Source organism: Urocampus carinirostris, chromosome 2, assembly GCF_059441175.1.
Source record: "Urocampus carinirostris isolate Australia breed hairy pipefish chromosome 2, RoL_Ucar_1.0, whole genome shotgun sequence".
NCBI lineage: Eukaryota > Metazoa > Chordata > Actinopteri > Syngnathiformes > Syngnathidae > Urocampus > Urocampus carinirostris.
In genome coordinates this window covers 28,482,001-28,506,264 of record NC_142350.1, presented here as the reverse complement: position 1 = coordinate 28,506,264, position 24,264 = coordinate 28,482,001, and the positions used below count along the sequence as shown (strand labels likewise).

The following is a 24,264-nucleotide window of genomic DNA, read 5'->3' as shown; positions in this document are numbered from 1 at the left end:
AGGGTGGTGAGGACAGAGGAGAAAATAATCCGGACTTCTCTCAAGTCAAGTCTTTTTTTAATTTGTATAGCCCTTAATCACAAAGAGTCTGGAACCAACATGAGGGCAAGGAAAAACCCAAAAACCTCAACATGAGGAAAATGAAGAAACCTTGAGAAGGGACTGCACATGTGGCATCCCCCTTTCAGGATTACCAGACAGCAAAGGATGTTGCAATCACAAATAATACAGAGATATTGTCCAAGAAAAGTATAGGTTATTCATATGCTATAGAGTAGAAGTGTGTTTTAAGCTTAGATTTAAACATTTCCACTGAGGTTGCAGAAGAACAATTGATATCAAGAATGCAGTAACAGTTGCTTTGGGAATGGCATCTGGCTTTGGCACCATCAAGTGGACATTTATAAAACTACATCTCATTTTTCTTGTGCGCTTCTCTCAGCAGTGCAGCAAGTCAGATTCAATCCCTTGGCAGGCCTGATCCGGCCCACAGGCAACAGGTTCGACACACCTGGTGGAGTGCAACCGAAAACAAGTGCTAAATAGCACAAGGAGAAACTATGGACTCAAACTGGCCGAAACACAATTTTTCTTCATATTTTGCTCAGCTTTTTACGAGAGGTTTTAGTTTGAGTATCTGTAGCAGCAAGATGGCCAAAAATTATGCCAACTCCCTCTAGATAAGCCTTATATGTGAACTAAATGCAGGTCAATGATAGTACATGTATATTTCACTGTTTAAATCAATAGTGTTTTTCTTTTAATTTAGTGATTTACCACTAGGAGGCGTTAATTAGTACACAAAGTCCTTTTAAATGTCATACATGCCTCAAGAGCAATTGCCTTTATAACACTTTTATTACCCATTAAAGATAGACCAATCTCCGTACCGAGATAATTTCAACCTTATGATTTAAAATTTCATCCATAGAGAATCCACAATATGTTCATATCCAGTACATGACTCAAATTCTTCAGCCAAGTAAATGCCAAAACTGATTAATTAGTCGGCTACTTTTGAAGCAACGCTGACAAATCACATTTTTTTAATAATGGGTAAATTATCAAGTTCTGTTCTTCTCTAAAACATGCCCGCTAAAAATGTATCAATGCCTCTCACAAACATTTCAGTATTTAGTTACCGTATTTTTACAGCTTTTTCCAGTAACAAACAGGCACAAAATGAGCAAATATTCTATATATATCCCCCAAGTACACAAATAATTTATTGAGACTAAACCTCGACAGAAAAAGACACTCGTTAGGGTTGATCATCAATAAAATAACCCCTTGTATATAATCAATGTTCTTTTCAAGAGAGGAGCTTAGGACAATGATATTTTAAAAGTTCTGATTTCAAACATTCACAATTTTCCTGTGACAAGTTGAAAAGACAAGTGCATTCTGAAAGATGTCGTGCGTAAATAAATCTACTTCTATATTCACACAAACATCGGGGGGAAAAAATGGCTGCAGTGCCTCCAGATAAACCAACGAAGACTCGCCTCAAAACAAACACATGTACACTTAATTGAACGTGGGTTAAAATGCATCTGCATCTTTTGGTCCATGCTGGTTTCACTTTCTTAAACTGCTACCGTCCTTCAATCCAGCATGTTATTGCAGTAAAAACAAAGTCGGTCTATGCCCATTGAGTGCAATCACTAAAGTACTGAGTCAGTGTAGCTCTGAATTAGCTGGAAGGACAACTGGTGCTGGATGAGGTCGAGAATGCGCCTGGAGGGGCTTATCTCTTCTTCTTCTGCCACATCAAGCGGGCCCTGTGTGAACTTTAAGACACAGTGTGTGTGATTGGTGCCATTTACTGTCCTTCAGTACGTTTCTGAGTCAGAGTCATTGAGCTCTTCATCTTTATAGAAAACATCATGATGGCTAATGTTGTTGAAGCTGCAGTAGGAGCTGTGCTGGTCTCGCAGCACGGGTAGGCTGTCGAAGGTGACGCTCTTTGAGGGACTGCTGGTGTAGTGGTTAATGGCACTGAAAGGAAGGGTGGGTGCCGCCGGAGTGCAGGGAGACACAGGCATCATGGTGGCCAGGATGAGAGCGAGGCAGTCTGCCACATCTTTGTTGGGGGCACAGGCCAAGGCAGGGGTATAACCTAAAAGGAAAAAACCACAACCCCAGTGTCAATTGTAAAACGTTATCAGCAAATCTATCGACGTCAATGATCCAATTACCATTCTCATCAACGGCAAGGACACTGGCTCCCTTTGAGAGCAGTTCTTGCACCACTACTGTCAGACCATTCCTTGCAGCTACATGCAGAGGTCTTGAATTGGGAGAAAAAAAACAGCAGGTGTGAGGTTAAATGGTTAATTATGTTTTTCTCCGTTTTTCCAAACGGAATGAAAAAGAGGACTGACTAAAAAAAGCCAGCGCTTATCTTGGTCCTATCACCATCCACTGTCTTGAGACTTTTCACAATACAGCGATCCCTTGGTTTTCGCAGTACAAGGGGACCCGAACCGCCCACGAAAAAGTGAAAATCCACGGAGTGTCACACTTTTTGGGGGCAAACTCAGAGCGGACTTGCCAACTTACCGACTAAGAATGAAAGGGAGAGAATGAGAAAGAACAAAATTGAAACTCAGTTCATATTTTCAATTACAGTGGAACCTCGGTTTTCGAACGCCTCTCAGTTCGAACAATTCGGTGTTCGACCCAAAATTTTGAGAAATTCTTGTTTCGCTGTTCGGTCAAAAATTTAGAGTTCGAACGCCGGTAATGCGTGAGTGCGTACGCTAGAGTGCGATGATGAGCGGCGAATGGGTGTAGATCGCCCCTACCCCTCGTGACCAACTGTTATCACGTGCGCACTTGCCTCTTTTTGCTTTCGCTTTTAATATCGGTGAACGGAGTGTTTTAGCCCCTAACTATGCCTCCGAAGAAGGTTGGTGCAAGCAGGACAGGTGAAAAAAGAAAAGTTGTTCGTACAACTATTGCCTTTAAGAAATACATAATAGCTAAATATGAAAGAGGTGTGCGAGTTTCCGATCTTGCTAGGGAATACAGCATGCGCCTTCTGCTGACCACCACAAAGGTAAGAAATTCTATTCATAATTCTTTATATATATATATATATATATTTTTTTTTTACATGTTCGTGTTAGTGTAATCTTTCGTACGGAAGATTACGATAACGCAAACGTACGATTACCCTGGGTTAGCTTTAGGATTACGTCAAACATTCAGGTAAACATTCAGGGTGTTGGAACTGAGCCCAAAATTCAGGGTGTTGGAACGGAGCCCCCTTTCCAATGAAGCGCTAGCCACTTGTGGTGCTAAATGACTTGTAAACGACCTGATTTTTTTTATTTTTACACGTTCATGTTAGCGTAAACTTTCGTACGGAAGATTACGATAACGCGAACGTACGATTAGCCTGGGTTAGCTTCATGTTTACATTAAACATTCAGGGTGTTGGAACAGATTAAAACGATTTACATTATTTTTAATGGGAAAAATGATTTCGGTGATTGAACAAATCGGTTCTTGAACAGGGTTCTGGAACGGATTATGGTCGAGAACCGAAGTTCCACTGTAGTTGACGTTTTTTGGGGGGGCAGGGCACACCTTGATTGATACCTTAATGACTCAAAGCGAGAGAGATCACGATAAAGCAGAACCCAAACTCTTGTCAGCGAAATATGGAAATGCAGAGCAGGTGTCCGGTTACAGTACAATATGAAACACACTATAAAATATGCTATTAGTGCGTGAGTGTGAGTGTGATACACATTGCAAAGCGCTTTGGGGGGGTCTTCAGTGACTTGAAAATCACACAAAAAAATTAAACCATTAACTATTTATGAATTGGCCAATCGGAGATCTCAAGTCAAGAGGTGCTGGCCGATCGGCGCCAGACTTGGTGTGCATCAGCTGATGCAAGCTGTCAGTCACACAAAATCTTCGAATGAAAACAAACTGAGAAACACGAGCTTCTAGCGCCTCGTTACATTGAAAAGAAATTAATCGATGACATCGGATTGAAATAAAATTCAGTGCAAACACATGGTGATCACCGGAGGGTGCTCTGTGGTTTTCGGGTTTGTGAAGCGACTGAAAAGAAGCTAATAGTGTCGCTGCAGGTCAGGCCTTCTGTTATAACTTTCAGAACAACTCTCTTAAGCCACCACTGCACAAGTAGTATTTTAGCAAAGTCTGATCCATTACCCAAGAACCAGATGATCTGGAGATACAATTCGTGGGAAACCGCTATATTTGTGACTCTTGTATTTTAATCATTTTGGACACGTGGCTCAAATCTGTACCCAATGCTAGCACGAAGCTAGCAATCCACGCTCTAAAATTGCTTTCTCTGAATGGAGGATCCCTCCAATTTCCTTTTTACTTTTGTATTATGACAACAGGACCATCAATTCTACTTCAGTTCTGTGAGTTTATTTGTAGGTATATAGTTGTCATTTTGTTAGTCATCTATTGTCAGTCGGTCATGACGTCATCTAGAGTTAAGTTTGACCCTTGGGGGGCTTTAATGAAGGCGCGATGCTACTTTGCGCATTTTCACTTTTAGCGGGTGGTTCTGGTCCCACATTAAGCGAGGGATCGCTGTATTCAAATTTAAAAGGCGTTAACATTTTTCATCACTATTCTTCAGAAACTTGAGCAAAAAAATCTTCAAGTGACAAAAGCCAGCATGTCCCCAGCTTTCAACGGCTCATGTACGAGAGACAGGTTTAGCCACCGCACCACACTGATTGAAATGAGGTCAAGCACAAATATCAATGATACGTACGTCTGTAAGGCGGCGTTAGTGGCATTTATGAGGTTTCGGTCTGTAATCTTTTCCAATATCAACAAGGCACTGGTTTCATGTCCCTGTGAAAATGAAAAGGAGTTCGTTATATTAGAGCTGAAAAATATCAAGGGGCTAGTAAATGACCAAAAAAAAAAAAAAAAAAAAGGTGCTTAATGAAATGCAGGCAAGTGGGCCATCCTAGGTACCTTAGGGGTAAAAACTGCCACCTAGTGGTTACAGACCTTACTGCAGGCAAGATGAAGCGCGGTGTTCTTCACTGCATCCTGAAGCGTCAGATCTGCTTTTGCACTGCTCACCAAGAGCTCTAAAAGATTGGCAACAATAAATAAGAGCTCGCGTCTGCACTGTACTTTGTTGAATTAAGGTAAAACATTCCCATCCCCTAAAAACTTTAGTTTCCCAAACAATCCCATCCTTTGAAAATGTTTTTGAGCCATTAAAATTGGGGCTTTTACCAAAAGATGCCATTCATGGGCGTAACCAGCACATTCTCTGTTTCTTAGTAAAAGGATAGGCTAGTCTCAAACATGATGAAACAAAAGCTAGATGAAAAAAAAATAATAATAAAGCAAAACAAAAATGTAAATAATGCAGCATCGCAACTACTCTGCCTTGAAACGGTTCAGTTCAATTAATTGATAGCACCGCTCTTATCCAATCTACCCTCCTCTTTCACTCGGCTAGTGTTCTGTGAAGGCTCTGGTGTATTAAGGTGACGGTATGTTATACAGAGGTTAGGTTAAACAACTATTTTACCACCCAATACCATGACTTTGTTATAATCAACCGATATTAGTACTCAGTTTAGCTGCATTACTTTTATATTAATAGTGTTTCTACACCAATATGGGTACTGAACTATAACATCAGTTTGTGATCAAATCTGAAATTGATTCCAGTTGACATTTTTAAACATGGGAGGTTTAAACAAAATCCAATCTGTTGCTTGTGGGCAGGTAGCATACCAACTGCGTTCGTTTGGCCGTTCTCAGCAGCCATCATGAGTGGCGTTTTCCCTGCGGCGTCCACACCGTTTACTTGGGCGTTGTGGCTTAACAAAAGCTGTAGACACTCTACATGATCAGTGAATGCTGCAGCATGCAGAGGAGATCTGTAGGCATTAAAAACAGATCCATTCATTACACAATGTGAAGGTTTAGCCAGTGTTTAGAGTTGCTTTCACCGTCAAAAGCTTACCTGTTTTTGCTATCTTTGGCATTGACAATAGCAGGGCCCATTGTGTCTATAAGCATCTCCGCAGCACCTTCATTGTCACGGATCCTTAAAAGAGAAAACATTTTGTTTTTCTCAGACAACCTGCCAATGTTTTATTACAACATTAGTCAATAATTTCAATGCTTGACAACTTACACTGCACAGTGGAGGGGGGAGAAAAGATTGCCTTCTGCTTTTTGGAAAACCTCCTGCTCCAGGAGAACCTCCACACATGTATCATGACCTGTAAAAAGACAAATAACCTTTAAACCTTAAAGCAAAACAAGTATCATATATTGTAAAAACATGGACGTGTTTTAGTAGTGTAATTCCATATCACAGATTTCACATATAAACCCTGCAATGGAGTTTTCCATTTTCCTTTCTCATAAAATATTTACTAGAGTTGCTAAATGTTGTTTATGGACTACGATACATTCCTAATGTTCTGTATTTGACTGACATAGAAGAAAACATGCATACCGAAAACTCAAAATATTAGTAAAGATATGAACGTGTCTGAAACCACATACCATTGTAGCAGGCCCAGTGTAGCGGTGTGTAACCTTGGCTGTCTGTTAATACTGGTGGCGTTTCCACTGACTGAGCAGCATGCAGCAGGCCTCCTAACACGCCAATGTGTCCACATGCTGCGGCCAAGTGGATGGGTGTGCGGCCTTTACAATCTTGCACAAGGAAGCTGGCATTATGCTGGAGCAAAGCCTCCACACATTCCTCATGACCAGTAACAGCCTGCCAATTAAATTTGAAAAACAGAAATGAGCTTTGGATCTTTAAATGTTAGACATATAAATGTTTAAAGGGCAAAAAAGGGGGAAGGTTTACTCACTCCTCTATGTAGGGCCGTCCTACCCCACTTATCTTTGGCTTCCACCCCTGCTCCCTTAGTAAGCAAGGAATATACACAGTCCGTGTGTCCGCTTAGAACAGATAGCATCAAAGGGGTTCTGTGAATTTATAAAAAAATAAAAATTACCTCTAAATACACAGGCACCACACCCTTATAGTTAATAAATGACTTACTGTCCGTTACCATCTTGAATGTCCACTGCACTTTGAAGATCAGCATTTCCAATCAACAAGCGTAAACATTCTGAATGACCGTTTGTAGCTGCAAAGAATTAATGATGAGTATGCTGGCATTATTTTGAGTTTCAAATCACATAAGTTAACACAGAATACACCGTAAGAAGCTTACCTGCAGCATGAATTGGGGTTCGCTTCAAGGTGAAATCTTTGACCAAGATGGAGGCACCCTGGTTTATCAAAACATCCACACACTCCACATGGCCCTTAAATGCAGCCAAGTCTAGAGGTGTCCGTCCTTGACTGTTTCTCACGTCCAGATCCAAAAGAGACTGTACTAGAACTTCCATGGCTTGATGGTGACCGTGGTACGCCTTAAAACCAGAGAGAAAAGCTTGAATATTACATTTAAAAAAATGAGACAAAAAAATAAAACATTTTTTTTGAAGTACTACATCTTTGACTCACAGCAAGGTGCAGTGGGCTGATAGGAGCTCGGACTTCAGAGTCATTGAGGATGTCTGTTCCTGAGGTTTCCATTAGCTGATATAATAAATGAAATAAAAATTAAGTTTTATAATTCTTCAGAAATCAAAGTTTTAAGGTAGTAGTAGTAGGGGCATCAGTAAAGGATGCCACAATTCATTCACATTCCATACAGTAAAAAAAGGGAAAAAAAAACACTCACCGCATCTAGAGGTGTTTCACTTGCAATCTAGATATTGGGGAAATTGAGTAATATTTATCAAAATTTGAAAGACAAATACCAAACACAGCATGCATTATGAAGTGATGCTCTCACCAGCTCCAGACAAAGGCGATGTCCATATGCCGAGGCATAATGCACAGCATTGTAGCCCTGATTGTCCCGAATCCCTGGATTTGCATCATTTCGAAGTAAATATTCCAGGCACCTCCAACCACAAACGATAAGTTTAGATCTCAAGATTAAACATGGATTGAAAATTTTTTTTGTACTATTCTAAGTAGTTGCACTTTTAGTAGTCTGGTTGGTCTTGAGGCTCAGGCCCAAGCACATTACTTCCCTTTTCACCTTCTCACTATTTTTGCCTGAACTAGGAATTACAACAAACAGCACCAAATTAGAAACCAGGATTCATTCTCCCTTTGGCCACAATGAAACACAGTATTTTAGTTCAGGCAAGTAAAATCAGACTAAAAAGGCTGACTTTTTTAAGGTAAGAACAAGACTCTACATGTTTGATGCTATCATGATGAAAAAGTTCCAGGGATTTTCGATCTTAGTTCCAACTTGATAGTTCTTCACCCCCTTTAACACCAAAACCATCTGCACCCGTGCCAATCAGAAGCCCTGGATGACTGCTGGGATACGCAAATTGCTAAAGGCACGGAACCTTGCCTTTAAATCTGGTGATGAGGAGGCACTGAGACCAGCGAGGGCCAACCTGAACCGTGCTATCAGACTAGCAAAGCGATCGCACAGTCAAAAAAATCCAGGACCTTTTCCTCAGCACAACCAACACCAGGGATATGTGGAAAGGCATTCAGGCCATCACCAGATACAAGCCAACCACCGCCCCAGTGGGGGACACTAGCATGGACTTCCTAAATGACCTCAGCAACTTCTTTGGGAGGTTTGAGGCACAAAATGGCACCCCTGCAGCGAAAGCAGTTCCACATCAGGACAAAAGAGCACTCCTCCTGGACTCAACTGACGTGAGGAAGACCCTGAGAAGGGTCAACACACGGAAGGCTCCAGGCCCTGGCAACATTCCAGGGCGGGTCCTTAGGGAGTGCGCTGATCAGCTGGCTTGTGTCCGAACAGACATTTTCAACACCTCGCTAGACCAAGCCACGGTACCATCATGCTTCAAGATTGCCACCATCATCCCAGTGCCAAAGAATCCCCAGATCTCATCATTGAACGATTACCGGCCTGTTGCACTGACTCCCATCATAATGAAGTGCTTTGAGAGACTGGTTAAAGAGCACATCACCTCCAGTCTCCCCTCCTCACTCGACCCCTTTCAGTTTGCCTACCGGACAAACTGCTCCTCCGGGGAAGCCATCTCCTCTGCGCTTCAGCTGAGCCTGACACACCTAGAGGAGAAGAACACCCATGTGCGGATGCTGTTTCTGGACTTCAGTTCAGCATTCAACACCATCATCCCACAACACCTGGTAGACAAACAGACTCCTGGGCTTCAACACTCCCCTGCGGAACTGGCTGCTGGACTTCCTCACTGACAGACCCCAGTCAGTGCGGATTGGTCAGAACATCTCCAATGTCATCACCCTCAGCACTGGCTCCCCCCAAAGCTGTGTCCCGAGCCCCCTGCTGTTCACCCTGATGACACACGACTGCGTCCCCAGGTCAGCCACAAACCACATCGTGAAGTTTGCGGACAACACAACAGTGGTGGGCCTCATCAGGGACGACAACGACCTGGCCAACAGAGAGGAGGTGGAGCAGTTGGTGGGCTGGTGCAGAGACAACAGCCTGGTCCTGAATGTTGACACAACTAAAGAGATCATCATCGACTTCAGGAAAAACCAGCCCAACCCTGCCCTACTTCTCATCAACAACAAGGCTGTGGAGGTTGTCAGCAGCACCAAGTTCCTAGGGGTGCACATCACAAACAAACTCACCTGGACCGTGAACACTGCATCACTGGTGAAAAGGGCACAGCAGCGCCTGTACTTCCTGCGGAGGATGAGGAGAGCCCACCTGCCCCCACCCACCCTCATCACATTCTACAGGGGCACCATAGAGAGCATCCTGACCAGCTGTATTTCTGTGTGGTGTGGAGGATGCAGTGGCTCGGACCTGGGTAGTGTGAGGAGGGTGATGAGGACAGCAGAGAAAATCATTGGGACTTCTCTCCCCTCCATTCAGGACATTGGCCAGAAGCGCTGCCTATCCCGAGCCAAGAACATAATTAGGGACCCCTCTCACCCCCATCATGGACTGTTCACTCTGCTAGCCTCTGGGAAGAGGTACTGCAGTGTGCGGTGAAGGACCCCATGGTTCTGCAATAGTTTTGTTCCCCTGGCCATTAGACTGTTAAATGGTCAATCACACACATAGTAAGTCTACACTGCTGCTAATCTGTTTGTCTGTTTTGTGTTTTTGCACTACTATGGGTTCTTTATACCTACCTTAATCTGTTTTCCTCTGCACTATCGTACTACAGTGTTATTGTTACTGTACAGTGACGTGTTTACCTGACTGCCCTTTTGCACATCTGGTTAGCTGCTACTCTTGCACTCTTTGCACTATTGTATATTACTATACATAGCCATAATTATTTAGTATATTAGTAGTACTTCAATACTCCAACTCAATACAACATTTTATTTATATCTGTACATTCAAGGAAACTGTGCGGGTCAGATGTATCGACATTTCGTTCTGTATACACGTGTACTAGAATGACAATAAAGTATATCTGAATCTGAATTTTTATTTAAAACAAATTGCAACCAAAACCAGACATGTAGTCCAGTGCAACCAGTGTTTACTATTTTTTCATCATGCATTTATTAGCTATTACAAATTGCAGGTTAAAGTATCTTATTGTACGAAATGCACGTTATTAAAAATCAGACGTGCAAACTTCCTAAATTTTCATCACAAAACTGTTGTGATCATTAAGCCTGTAGTTGCTCCTTCTTGTGCATTTTTAAAAGGTGTAAACAAGTCTAAACAGAGCTTGGCCATTATTTTGCATCAAACCATGTGCAGAGCATTACTGACTTTCCATCTGTATCAGAGGCAGCGGCATAGTGGATCGGTGTGCATCCCCTCTCATCAACGTCATTCACACTGGCCCCGGAACCCACTAGCGCAAAGAGACACTGGTAGTTACAGTTGGCAGCAGCGTAGTGCAGCGAAGTCCTGGAAAGATAAACCTTGTTTAGCTGTGTGTTTAAGTAGAACGGTAAAGCTACCGAAACACAAAAATGTTATGCTCAATCACAAACCTGCCAAAGCTGTCCTTTTTATTGAAATCAGCCCCCGTGTTGAGAAGTAGATTGAGACATTCCAGGTTTCTACAGAGATATACCAGTAGTGATTCATTCAATAGAAAATTGATTCAAACAATACGTGTATATTATACTATAATAACACTTACCCTCCAGCAGCTGCAGCATGTAAACACGTTCTTCCAAAGTCATCAGGGGTGTCTATATCAAAGCCTGATAAAGAACAGATGATAAGCAATAGGACACAGCTATGTAAATTATCAAAATTAAAACTGGATTTACCTGAAGATAGAAGTTTTCGGCAGCAGTCAGAGAAGCCACTGAGGGCAGACAAATGCAGCGGGAACATACCATGGACCCCTCGTCTGCAAAAACAGCCTCATGGTTAAGGTGTCCACATTGTAATTGTTATTACAGTTAATGAATAGCTGAGTGAGATAATAGCTTAAACCAGCATTTTAATAAGCACAATTATGAGTACAATTGACCAGGAAGAACCAAGCTAGGCTCAGGGTTATGTGCTGAGCCCACTACTCTTCACTCTGATGACCGACGATGACTGCTCTACAACATCCAGTGGATGACATGACTGTGGCGGGTGTCATCAACAACGGGGATGGGACAACATACAGGAGTGAATTGAGCAGGCTAGGCCAGTGGTGTAAAGACAACAATCTCAAGACCAAGGAGATTGTTGAGGAGGGCGCACACCGAGCATGCCCCACTCACAATCAACCGTGGTGCTTTGGAGAGGTCGAGCAGTACCAAGTTCCTGGGTGTGCATATTAGCGAGGACCTGTCCTGGAGCCAAAGCATCACTTCCATGGCCTAATAACCCATCAACGCCTGTAAGTTTCTCCGCAAACTCAGGAGAGCAAGTACCCCGGGCCCGATCATACTTTCATTCCACCAAAGCACCTTTTGAGAGCATCCTGACCAGCTGCATCACAGTGAGGTATGGCGCTTCCACCATGTCTTGCCCCAAAGACCCTGCATCGCATCGTGAGAACAGTGGAAAATGTCATCGTGTCCCCCTCATGACCATCTTGGACATCTACAACGCCCACCCTACCCGCAACGCCACCAGGATCGCAGGTGACCCCTCCCACCCATCTCACAGCCTCTTCAACCTGCTGCCGTCAGGGAAAATACTGCAGTCTTTCAGAGCCAGAACCAGAAGGCTAAAGGACAGCTTTTACCATCGGCAGTCAGGACTCAGAACTCTCTACCTGCCGTATCTCCTCTCATCCTTTCTGCCTTCTGTCAAATGAATGCAAAACTTCTCTATTTAGATTCCGGCTATACTTATTTTTTATTCGAAACCAATGTATTTTTTATATATTTTGAAAAAATAAATAAATAATATAAAAATAAAGACAAACAAAAACTTGCTGCCCTTTGTTTTTGATGCAAATTTTAATTTGTATTTTGCCTTATCTATTGCATGTTTAAATGCGGAGAAAATTCATAATTTATTTTGTGCTGTATGGTGTGCATATAGCATATATGACAATAAAGTTGAAGTTAATTTTCTTCAACGGCTGTCAAGCCCTCGGCAGCTCTGCCATCAACGAGAGGCAGTTTGTCATCAGCGGCAATGTCAGATGCGACACCTGTTGCGTGGTGTATTTGCGATCTTGCCGTGTTCTAGAAAAAAATTTCTATACATATATTCAGGAAAGACCGGAGAAGTAATACACCCTAAAAGAAGACAGCATGCCGATGCAAATGATTCCCTTAAAAAGTATTGTTATGATTGCAACACCGGGGACGAAGATATGGCACTAGCTGCCAAAAACCAAATGCCGATCTTCAGTGGCGGTGCTAGCAGATGGAGTAAGGTGTCCGGGGTCTTCATATTCATCTTACTGAGTCACAGTCAAACTTGATGGGTGGAATAAACCACAATGATTTGCACCAACACATACTTGTTGTTTCATGAACAATCAATGCCCACACTTCTCACTTTAACATTTTCATTGTGTCCTCTACTACGTCCACCTTACAATATAACACATTCACATATGGGATATCACACCATAGGGCACGAAACCCCTTTTTTCAAGAAAATCTTATACTTTTATGTGCAATCTTTAGTCTGAAAATATTGTAGATTATACTTGTAATTGAAGAAATGTTGAGCTTATTGGAAAAGGAGTACTCACTTGGCTGTGTCAGCTCTGTTTGCGATCAGTGTGTTGATGAGCAACTCGTGACCGTATCTTGCTGCAATATGCAGCGGCGTATTCCCATTTTTATCCTCACAGTCAACCTCAGCACCTTAAGTGTGGTGGGGGTGATAAAGACAAAGCATTTACACAAACGGTAGTTCACAATCCTATGTCAGAAAGTGCACAAACAATTAATTGAAGGAGCTTACCATTTTCAATGATAGCTAGAGACCTTGAGAATCTCCCATGGATTGCGGTCATGTGCAGGGGAGTCTTTCCATCCTTACTCTAAATTGAAATACAACCAAAATGACCCAAGTTAACTTAAAACAAAAAGTGCATCGAAATTTCAACAGAGACTGCAAATTGAAAAGTGTTGGCACTGTTATGGTAAAAGCTAATCACGCCGCCTTCCAATTTAGTGTGCTTTTTATGCTCTCTCTTAATCACAAACATACATGCTTGATTGCTGAACTAATGTTATGCTACTTATCATGATAATATTTCCGTCTCCATCCGAACGTGCTTCCCTAAGGAAATGTAACTATACTTTTTACAAAATCTCTTAATCACACGCATACCTTTCTACCACAGACTTTTTAAAATGTCAATATTATGAACGGTCTTAATTTACAGGCACTTTGGGACTCAGGAGTTAGCAGAGCTACCGCTGTTTACTCTAATGGTATTGATCCTGCTTCCGTGGCTCCGCCCCCGGTCACTTATCCATTTAGAAGGCAGGAGAGGGAGACAAAGTCTTGGCTGTATCTGAGACTTAATAATCAGCCCGTCAAATAAATAAAAATGCCGAAACCGATATGTGTCAAATTCCCAAACATTGGTACCGATAATTGGCCCTCACAATGATTGGTCAAACTCTAATCGTCATTACGTAAGGCTTTTACTTGTATTCTGTTACACTCAGAGCCTGATCACCGATCACTCACCTTGATGTTGGCATCGGCTCCTTTGCAGACAAGCAGTTCAAGACATAGCTTCCCTTGCCGAGAAGCAGCGGTAAAGTGAAGAGGAGCGAAGCCTTTCTCGTTCACTTGGTTGACATTCGCCCCACACTTAATGAGCTCGTTAACCACCACATCTTGACCGTTGTAGCAGGCCACATGGAGGGGCGTGTTGCCGTATGCGTTTGGTACATCGATCTTAAAAACAATAGGCAAAAGCCTTATCAACACCAACATATGTTGAAGTATGGGACAGTCGTGATGCTCGCTTTCAAATACACAGTTGAGCATAAAGCTTTAACAGTCGAATGGTAAGGCAGAACTCACATCCGCCCCCAGATCCAGAAGGTATTTGACAACACTGATCATTCCACTGGAGGCTGCTGCATGCAAAGGTGTGTACGACTTCTTATCTTTGCAGGCCACTTCAGCACGATTCCTTGCAAGCAGCTTTATCACCTCAATGTGACCTGGAAGTTAAAGTTGTCAATAACGTTATACAATTTTGGGGATTTATTTTTATTAAAAGGAATTATCTCTATTATCAAAGTATGTGAAGGTATGCCAAGTCATGTACATTTATTTGCAAAAACCGGGATTAGGCAATACGCGGCTCAGAAGCCACATGCCGAGCTCTTTAGCGCTGCCGAGAAAGTTTCCTGGCACTTTTCCAATAATGTTTACACGTTGAGAAAAGTAAATATATATTTTCATTTTAATAGGGTTGATGTAGAAGAAACATGACAAACATTCCAAAAATGACCCAAGGGTTGTTGTTCTTCAAAATATATTAACATAGAAAAAGTTGTAATACCGTCATATTCCAAGTGTTCCTCATAAAAGATGTGTATGACATGATGCCATTTGTATTTTTCCCTACAATTATCGACCCCACTCATGAAAACGCATATATACATTATGGGACTGAGTGAGTAAATTAATTTGACTGATTATTCCTCTAATTGTTAGTTTTTAATCTTTAAATGTCACTATACTGGTAGTGATCACCTTCACGAGTAGTGATACCTGATAAATATGTCATCGGCACAGTTACAGATACCTGTTTTGGTACTCGCACATCACTACCTTTCAATATCTTGTGATTTTCTATAGTACTTTCAACTTTCTTTCATCAAAACGTGTTTATGTAAACATCATCAGATCAATTTTCAGGCATGAATTTCTCCTGTATTGTTGAAATATGCAGTTCTAAAATACCTTTCATGGCTTCAAACTGAATGCTTTCCAAGCTGCGGTTCAGCATTAACAAAGAGCACAGATTACATAAGAGAGTAGAGGTAAATGGATTTGTTTTTACCCATGTAGGCTGCCCAATGGATTGCGCGCCGGTCTTTCTTGTCAAAGGCATTGATGTTGGCCCCTTTAGAGAGCAAGAGCCTCACCATCTGAGAGCATAAAGGGAAAAAAAAGCAATGAGCGATTGAGTAATCCACATTATTAATTGGGGATAATTACATTTCAAAGGATAAGCGCTATTACTGATCACTTCTGATCTGTTAATACACGTTTTGTCTTCAATTGTTAACAGACTGAAATAGTAATGCAGTATAATATGAGAGTAAAACACTTTGCTTTTTAAGATGTCAGAAGCATTGATTTAAATTTTAGCTAAGTGGACAGAGAAGGTACTTCAAAAACATAAAAAAAATACGGTTATATTTTACACCGCAATACATACTTTTATCTTTTAGTGTGACTTTTATTCAGGGGTCACCAACCTGAGAGCGATTTACTTGTTACTTTAATGAGTGTCATACATTCGCTTTTAATCAGAACGCCATGATGAACCAAGTGTGCCTCCATATAAAAAGCTCTTATATAGCTCAAACGTTTTAGTTGCAATCTAAGCAGCGCAACAACAGTAGTTAAAAAAATTCTGTGTTTTTTGCATATGTATCACTAACAAATGCTTTGGATTATCAAACCAATTTTAATATCACACAAAGACAGCCCAAAAAAATACAAAATACAGTTTTTAATTGTTGATTCCATTTATTAAGGCACAAAAAATCCAGGCCTATCTGGCCCCATGTGGAAAAGGTACTTGCCTCCTCTTATTAAATCACATAAAACAACTGTTACTCACCACCGGTTTTGGGAAAGGTGAGTTTAATTCCACAGGCCACACCCAAAATTGATTGCCAAAAACTCTGTTGAGTTAAAATATCACTAATTGAATCTGTTTCTACAAGGTGAAAAAAAGCTAAAAAAGATCTTAAGAACACAATTGACATGCCACGATAAAAAATAAAATAAATAAAATCCAGGAGAAATTAGAAAAATGTGATCTTAATCTATCAGTCAAGAAAACGTCACAAAGCCATTTTCAAGGATGTAGGGCTGTAGCGAACCACCGTCATAGCCATTATCCACAAATGGAGAAAACTTAACAGTGGCCAACCTTCCCAGTAATGGTCGACCAACTAGGAATTTCCAAGAGTGCGATGACAGCTCATTCAGGGTGTTACAAAGGAACCTCGAAAAACATCAATTGGACAGCAGGCCTCGCTGGCCTTGGTTAAGGTCAGTGTTCTTAATTCCAGTAGAAGAAAAACAACTTGCCAAAAATGTCCTCCATGGTATTGGTTGGATGCAAATGTCATCTCGCATTTGCCAAAAAGCAACTTGATTATCCTCAAGACTTTTGGAGAAACATTACGTGGACTGATGAGTTAAAACAAAAATAATCTTTTTGAAAGGTACCATTACATCTGACAAAATAACGACACAGCATGTCACAAAAAGAACATAATGCCAACAGTAAAACATATGACAGATTTGAAACCATTTTGCAAAGAAGAGTGGGCCAAAATTCCTCCACAGAGTTGTGAAAGACTAATTAGATTCAGATTCAGATTCAGATCTACTTTATTGTCATTCTAGTAACCATTAATGTTAACTTTTGGTTTCTGTTATCGCTGCCAAAAATGGCCCAACTATTACGTTCAGAGAGCAAATACTTTTCCACAAAGGACCAGATATATTTAGATTTTTCTGCCTTAATAAATGGAATCAACATTTCAAAACTGTGTTTTATTTCCTTGGGTCATCTCTGTAATATATTAAACTTGTTTTGATAATCTGAAACCTTTGTGAGTGATAAATATGCAGAATAAACACAGAAATCAGGAAGGGGCGAATCATTTTTCACGTCACTGTATACTTTGTTTGTGCCACAGAGAAGTGAAAGAATGAGAAATACAAATAGGAGAAAGTTCACAGTCTTACCTCCAGGTGACCACTAAAGGCCGCATGGTGCAGAGCAGTCCGGCCAGCTCGATCCGACACGTTTACATTGCTGAGCAAGGGGACGAGTGCTCGGGCACAGCCGACTGCTTTGTTGGCCGCAGCAATGTGTAGCGGCGTCTGCCAGTTTTTGTCTCGTGCATTTACGTCTGCTGAGTGCTTTAGTAATACTTCCACAGCCCCCTGAGGCAAATTGTAATAAACACATTAATAGCATAACTAACATTTTTCATACGTTCGGTTGTGCGCCTCACATGTGTGTGCGTTTGAATACCTCGCTACAGGAAGCAACTGCCCGGTGCAGAGGAGTGAGCCACTTGCTATCTTTGGCATTCACTCTGGCACCTAGATCACAAGCCAGGGGACACTCCAGTAAGGCTATTTAAGGAAATTAACTGAACTATGAACATGAGATATCTTAAGAAAACTTAGTCAAAAAACAGGAGATATCAGATATTGACTGAAGTCAAAGTTACTGAGACAAATGATTTATGATCATTAGATTTCCTCAATCTAGTGTACTAATTTTTGTTACATTCGGGCATGAAAATGAGTCTTGGCTTAAAAAGGTGAGAAGGGTGTGAAGGAAATACTGTATTTATTTGAGTATAACACCCCCCTCCTAAGTTTAAAAAAAAATAAAAATCGGTATAACATTTTGTTCGACTTTTACTCAGCTCAAACTAAGCAGTGACATTCGTTGAATACATGGAGCCATGATCCAAATCAGTTCTTGACACCTCTGAACACAATACCAAAATACAATTTACAATGTATATGTTTCCTGTCTTTCAAAGTCTACTTATATTTAGAAAGACCAATGAGTTGTTTCCCTCATTTTGCTTTTTTCGTTTATTAAAATCTTTCAGGACTACTTTATTTTCTTCATTCTCAAACATTTGTCCCAGTTAAAGAGTGTGATAAGATCAAATCGAATGCCCATTTCACACATATAAATACAGTACCCTTGCCCGCGCAATGTACTCAGATTTTAATTGAAACGCACCACCAAACGCCTGATTCACTCTGGGAAATCTTACAACATAGTCCACACAGACGACCTAACGATCTTTTAATTTTGTGAAATCGCAATCTTGTATTAGTCCTTCACTGTTAAACATTGTCATATCGCTCACTCTACCTGAAAGGATCAGAAGTTCGACAATTTCCTCATCTCCGAGGTAGGCTGCAGCATGGAGTGGTGTTCGCTTTTCATTGTCCTTCAAGGAAAAAGAGATGGCCTGCTGTCATACACTGTACTGATGATTGTTACATTGGGTGAAAAAAACGTAATTTGACCTGAAAACGTTACTCAAATAAACCTGAGCAACACTAGAAAAATGGAAAACAATAATACATCTTGCAAATAGAAAGCAAAATAAATTAAGGCAACATAAAACTGTTGTTTTTACAAGTGATTAAAGCACAAAAATTCTATGAGTTTAAAAAAAACAAAAACGGATATTACCTGGGCATTCACATCCTCCTTTTTGAATATCAGGGAGCGCACTTCATCACGATCAACATTGAAAATTGCTTTCAGCAAAGCAGGCTGTGGAAGTAAACGGTGTTATTTGCATTTCTTTTAAATACTGACATTTTAACTTTTGGCTCAGTAGTTCTCAGTAGTTCCATACCATTGAAAGTCTCTGGCAGGCTCCAATTGTTTTCGCCAAAGTCTCTCGAACTTTTATCATAGAATATAATAATATTTTGTAATATGCAAAGTTAATCAAAATAACTAAGATATTTCATTTACATAAAAGGATGGCAAACACATGGTGCATCGCTTGCACCCTTTTTTGGTCCTGCTTTTTGCTTTTGGTTAATTGGTTGATTGGTAAATAAACATGTTTTCGTGGGTGTGACTTGTTAACTGTGTCATTGCCTTTTAGAACTAGTCTATTTATGATTCAATCGCTTCAAAGGGCACACATTCATCATAGATCTGGCTTCTTGATTTTGCTCTAAAAGTGCACCAGATTGATCCTCTGAATTTAAAGGTACGACATTTTCTTACAGGAGGCATGCCCCAGGACTTCTAGACTATCCACCCACCAGTGTCTGACAGAATTATATGGGAAACATTGTAATGTGAAAGCATTCATTTGAATTATATAGCAAAGCAAACTGTGATCGAAAAAATGAACAACTTTTGCAGGAAACCTTATCCAAAAGAATCGTGATATACCAGGTCTATTAACAATTCCATATTTGTATTGTAACTTCTTCCAGTTTTGCATCAGCCGAAAAATAGTTGAGCGAGGGAATCAAGAAATGGGAAGTCAGCTATTTTTTGTCAAGCCATTTTCTATATTCAAATGTACTTTCAAAACAAAATGAAATGTTATATGTTTTCCTATATGGCAGAAACAAGTTGTTATGGGGAAAAACACTACACATTTTTGGTCTGAGATTATGTTGTGGAGCCCCCTCCCTGTTGTGCCTTTGAGAATGTAGTGAAGCAAAACCGAAACCTTTGTGGACTGGTTACTAGTTTTTACTTGCCATGGTGGATTATAGTAGCCCTAAACCCAACTCCTTTAGCCAATCTAATCCAGATACTCAAGTGTAGTAAAATATGATGATCTTGTAAACAATGGCAATAGATCCTCTTAATAGAAATCTTTTTTTATATACAGTCAAAATCTCCATCATACCAAAATCAGTTTTGCCTTCCACTATCATTCATTATAACACCAGACACAATCACTATAGTATTAAATGACCCTAAACTATTCGAAGATCACTACAGGTGCTACAAGGGTTAATTCAATTTAACAACTGGAATGTGTTTTTTGTGTCCGTCTCAGGTTGGTTAACTTAGTAGGACAAATCTGTGTTTTGTTTTCAGCTGTGCCTCCAGTTCAAGTGCTGCAGGAGATGTTCTGGACACGTCCAGCACAACAATATCTTTAGCACGATCACTATGGTAACAGTTCTTTAGGCTACCGCAATAAATAAGATCATTAGAGCACAAGATGACAAGACTACTATATGTTTGTTTAGCAGGTTTTCAGAAAACACGCAAGTGTTAATAAAGTTCATCATAACTCGGGCATTTGCATTATTATTACAAAGGTGATCACAATAATTGCAGGAAGGGTAAACTAAATCAAATTAATGCATGGAAAGTCTTTACAAATATGTTAACTGGATTCGTGTGTTGTTGTTTTTTTCTTCGCATTTGTCGATTTCTATCTTGAAGTTTTTGTACAGTCCTCTCCTGTTCTCCATCCAAGATCAAAAATGTATTTAAGTCTTCTCTCCTTATTATGAGTGCATATTTGAGCAGTAGTAACAGTATTGTCACATACTGCTCACTGTCAAAGACGATGTCCAGCTCATCTCTAAAGTAAGGCTGCTATTAACAATTATTTTTATAAACAACAGAACATTTTATAGCACAAAACAAGAAAAAAAATCCAATTGTATGTCAATTAACTTAACAATAAATAAAAATACATCAAAAGATATGCTATACATCTGCAAATATGTAAGATACTCTTTGCCTACGACCTTGTCAAAAGATCATATTATATTTGAACTTATTGAACAAAACAAAAAAGAAATACATTTCATTTTACATGTAGCAATTTTTTTTGGGGGTTGAACTTTTGAATATGATAACCATTCTCAAAATGATAATGAAACAGTATATAATATGCTTAAGAATCTGTCGCGCGTGTAGAGTTCAACATGTCATCATTATTTTTTCTTTTTATTTATTTACCTATTCTCATATTTTTTTGTGTGTGTATTTCTGCAACGTACAGTGACACACACGCTGAAGCAGACAACACCGGGGTTGGCCTAATTCAGACTCCCCTGCAGAATCGGACTTCCTTTCACTTGACTACGCACTCAGTTTTTCCTATGCTTCTAAGCGCTGCCCTTTGAATAGAACAAGTATCGCGTACGTACTCTGTATAATGTGTTTATTGAGAAATATAATTGGCTTGGGAAGCACAGCGGCTGAGTAGTTAAGGCATCTGTGGCACAGTTCTGAGGCCATGGGTTCAAATCCAGCTACCAGCCTTTTTATGTGGAGTTTGCGTGTTCTCCCCATGTCTGCGTGGGTTTCAACTCTGGTTTACTCCCACGTTCCAAAAACATGCATGGCAGGTTAATTGGTGACCCCAAATAGTCCCGAGGAGTGAATGAGCATGTGAATAGTTGTCTGTCTCTTTTTGCCCTGTGACTGGCTGGCAAGCAATGCAGGATGTCCCCTGCCCACTGCCCGGAGTTAGCTGAGATGGAAACCTACTGATGATATACGGTGCAGATAATAAAAATCCTTGTCTATATTATGAGTTTATTAAGACATATTCATGCGAACGTCACCTACACTCAGGGCGACCCAATATGGCTAAACGCTATAATATTCACTATCAGGACTAGTAGGCCTTATATAGCGTACATTTTAGCCTTATTGTAATGCACGTTTATAGTTCATAGTTGTTCACTGATCGCTGTAACCAGTGAATGAGATCCTGGTTTTATAGAATTTCCCCGTGCAAACAAATGTTAGAATTTAATTTAAAATCTGACACCCCCCCATATCTACTGTTTACAAGGTAAGACACACTTCAAACCTCTTGTGTTGTGTGGCTTAGGAAAACTACAGAAATATATTACACTCCTTAGTCATGTGAAAGTGAAATATTTATCACATTGTGTTGAAATTACATTTATGTTATTTACTGCAAACAGTTTCAGAAGACTACTTAAGTTTTATTTGGATCTATAACAAATATATGTGTTTTAATGAAAAGAAAAACATACACTAATTTTTAAGTTTTTACAGCAAATAAATATCGGCTCCAAGTATCAGGTATCGGACTCCTCTTAATACTAGTAATCGGAATTGGCCCGATCATCGGCCCTAAAAACGCTCATCGGACGATAATTGAAACATGGCAACAATTTCAAGCATTTACAAGTACTTCCCCTAATAATTGAGCACGTTTCAAACTTTAAAACCACAACATTAAAATTTCAGAAATTTCAAGGACTCATGTAGTAAAGAGAGACAAATCAACATATTTGGTGAAAATAAACAAAACTCAATAGGGTATATTTAAAATTAAATATGTTGTATATTTAAATAGTAGGTATATCGTTCGGACATGATAATTGTATATGTAGCTCATTATCGGAAATGTATGGGTCAAGGGATCCGTCAACCGTTTTCTATCGTGTCATAAGTAATTGCACCGTGCATTGTTTATATTTACCACAATGGCGGAGTAATTGCAATAATGCAATAGCTAAACATGTTAACACGAGATGTCACAAACATTTTAACCTCGCATTCATTAACTTTCACATCGTTGCCATGGTACACGACTGCAACATTTTAGGAAGCGTTTATCATAGCTGGATTTAGTGTATTAGGCATGATCAGAGGCAATTGATAAAAGTTTCATACAGCGCGTTATCTACTAATGCCCTTTCTTATTAACTGTGGAGAAAGGGGATGGCTAATTGTTGGAGTAAAGCAGTACTGTTTAGTATTAAGACTCAATTCTCTTTCAGTATGCACAAGTGATAAGAACCACAATTACGACAAAAGCTCTGCTTTTTTCCCCTTATTATACACTAAAATGTCGCAAAGTATCGCACAGAATTGTATGAAAAATGAAAATTAAACTACAGCATTACATGATCCGATTTGGAATAGCTGGATACTAAATGCAAACAGTCGGCTAGAAAAATCAGACATCGAAGCTAGCAGTCAAACATTATCTGTAAGTTAGCCTGGGATGTGGAAACACTGCTCTTACCTGGTCTCGAATTTTGAGAACCACCATATTTTTGTGCTTGCGGGTGTTCTCATGCAGACTTGTGCAGGGTTGATCGTCTCCTTGCCAAACAAGAGTGTTTGATCTTGTTGCTATCTCTTCCGTCTGGTGGCCTAGCGTGACGCTAGCTTAGCTACATCGCTGCCCTCCTGGCCTGATCGCATGCAAGTAAACCAGGAGCGGAAACTCCATAACATTACCGCCGCCGTATTCCACCTCTAAAGAACAAGTATTGTCATTGGTTGAATATTTGTCACTGAGTTGAAGGAGATAGGTTATTGGTTGTTGCTGTTTGTGGCGTTTCAGCTGGATCAATATGTTATGACAGCACGCACAATGTAAATTTTAAGTCCTCGTTACTTTATGGCAGTGGTTTTAATTATTTTATGTCATGCCCCCCATCGGTGGAAGAAATCCACTCGCAAAAACCTTTTTTTCAGTGATCACATAATATTGACATCGAAACCAGGGGCGATTTTAGGTTCAGAGCTTTGGGGGTGGGCAAACAGCGGCCCGTCAAACAAAAAATTGTCAAAATGTAATGAGGATCTATATACGCTGGAATCTAAATAATTATTTTATTACTCTGTTATAATGCTGTTCTCGTCACTGACCGTTAAAAGTGGTGCATTACTTTGGCTGTAGAACAGTGTGTACCTACCTGCAACCCTGAAGCCGTTTTTCGCTACGCCGTTTTTCCGCTCTCCGAGTTGTTTATGTCACGTCTTTTCAGATCATGTCACCATTCAAAAAGCGACTATCCAAATCGTTAGATAGTGATTACGAATATAGTTTTTATTGAAGCGCTGAAAGAAAAGGCGGTTGAGGGCTGAGTCGTGAAAAATGTAAGCCCCTTATTCGACAGCACCAGTGTTGTTGTGGCAACACTCATCAGCTTTATATATACAAATATTTTAGAAAATATTTTAAAAATATTTTCTGTGTCTTTCAGTATTAATGTGTTCATCTAGAAATTTAGTGTTGATCCATTTAACTTTTTTCATCTCTCTTTTTTCCTTGTTATTGTA

The 24,264-nt window shown here is 40.2% G+C and overlaps 1 protein-coding gene across 2 annotated transcripts; it reads right to left on the bottom strand.

The window, feature by feature from the left end:
* Positions 1-839: 839 nt before the first annotated feature.
* On the bottom strand, positions 840-23,476 carry ankrd28b (ankyrin repeat domain 28b). 2 transcript variants are annotated; one of them, XM_088326122.1, is made up of 28 exons: positions 23,219-23,475; positions 18,901-18,984; positions 18,574-18,652; positions 17,707-17,777; positions 17,415-17,615; positions 15,484-15,571; positions 14,493-14,635; positions 14,151-14,363; positions 13,413-13,491; positions 13,198-13,312; positions 11,315-11,397; positions 11,182-11,245; positions 11,030-11,098; positions 10,803-10,943; positions 7,866-7,977; positions 7,752-7,778; positions 7,532-7,606; positions 7,236-7,437; positions 7,061-7,148; positions 6,867-6,984; positions 6,550-6,769; positions 6,173-6,260; positions 5,999-6,082; positions 5,767-5,912; positions 5,023-5,105; positions 4,778-4,860; positions 2,199-2,290; positions 840-2,119 (listed from the first exon to the last, which is right to left on the bottom strand). In XM_088326122.1, exons 1-28 carry the CDS (start codon positions 23,243-23,245, stop codon positions 1,833-1,835), a joined length of 3,162 nt encoding a protein of 1,053 aa, XP_088182248.1. In that variant the 5' UTR covers positions 23,246-23,475; the 3' UTR covers positions 840-1,832. The 2 variants fall into 2 exon arrangements, with proteins under 2 accessions (XP_088182248.1, XP_088182246.1); XM_088326120.1 differs by having other exon boundaries at positions 11,182-11,397; positions 23,219-23,476.
* Between the last annotated feature and the right edge of the window lie 788 nt (positions 23,477-24,264).

Excerpts from the sequence above, each read along its gene's own strand:
- ankrd28b (XM_088326120.1), bottom strand. The coding sequence starts at position 23,245 with ATGGTGGTTCTCAAAATTCGAGACCAG. Across the intron at positions 17,616-17,706 it reads CAGTTGCTTCCTGTAGCGAG|GGGGCTGTGGAAGTATTACT; the intron begins GTATTCAAACGC and ends AATTTGCCTCAG. Across the intron at positions 7,149-7,235 it reads AACCCCAATTCATGCTGCAG|CTACAAACGGTCATTCAGAA; the intron begins GTAAGCTTCTTA and ends AATTCTTTGCAG.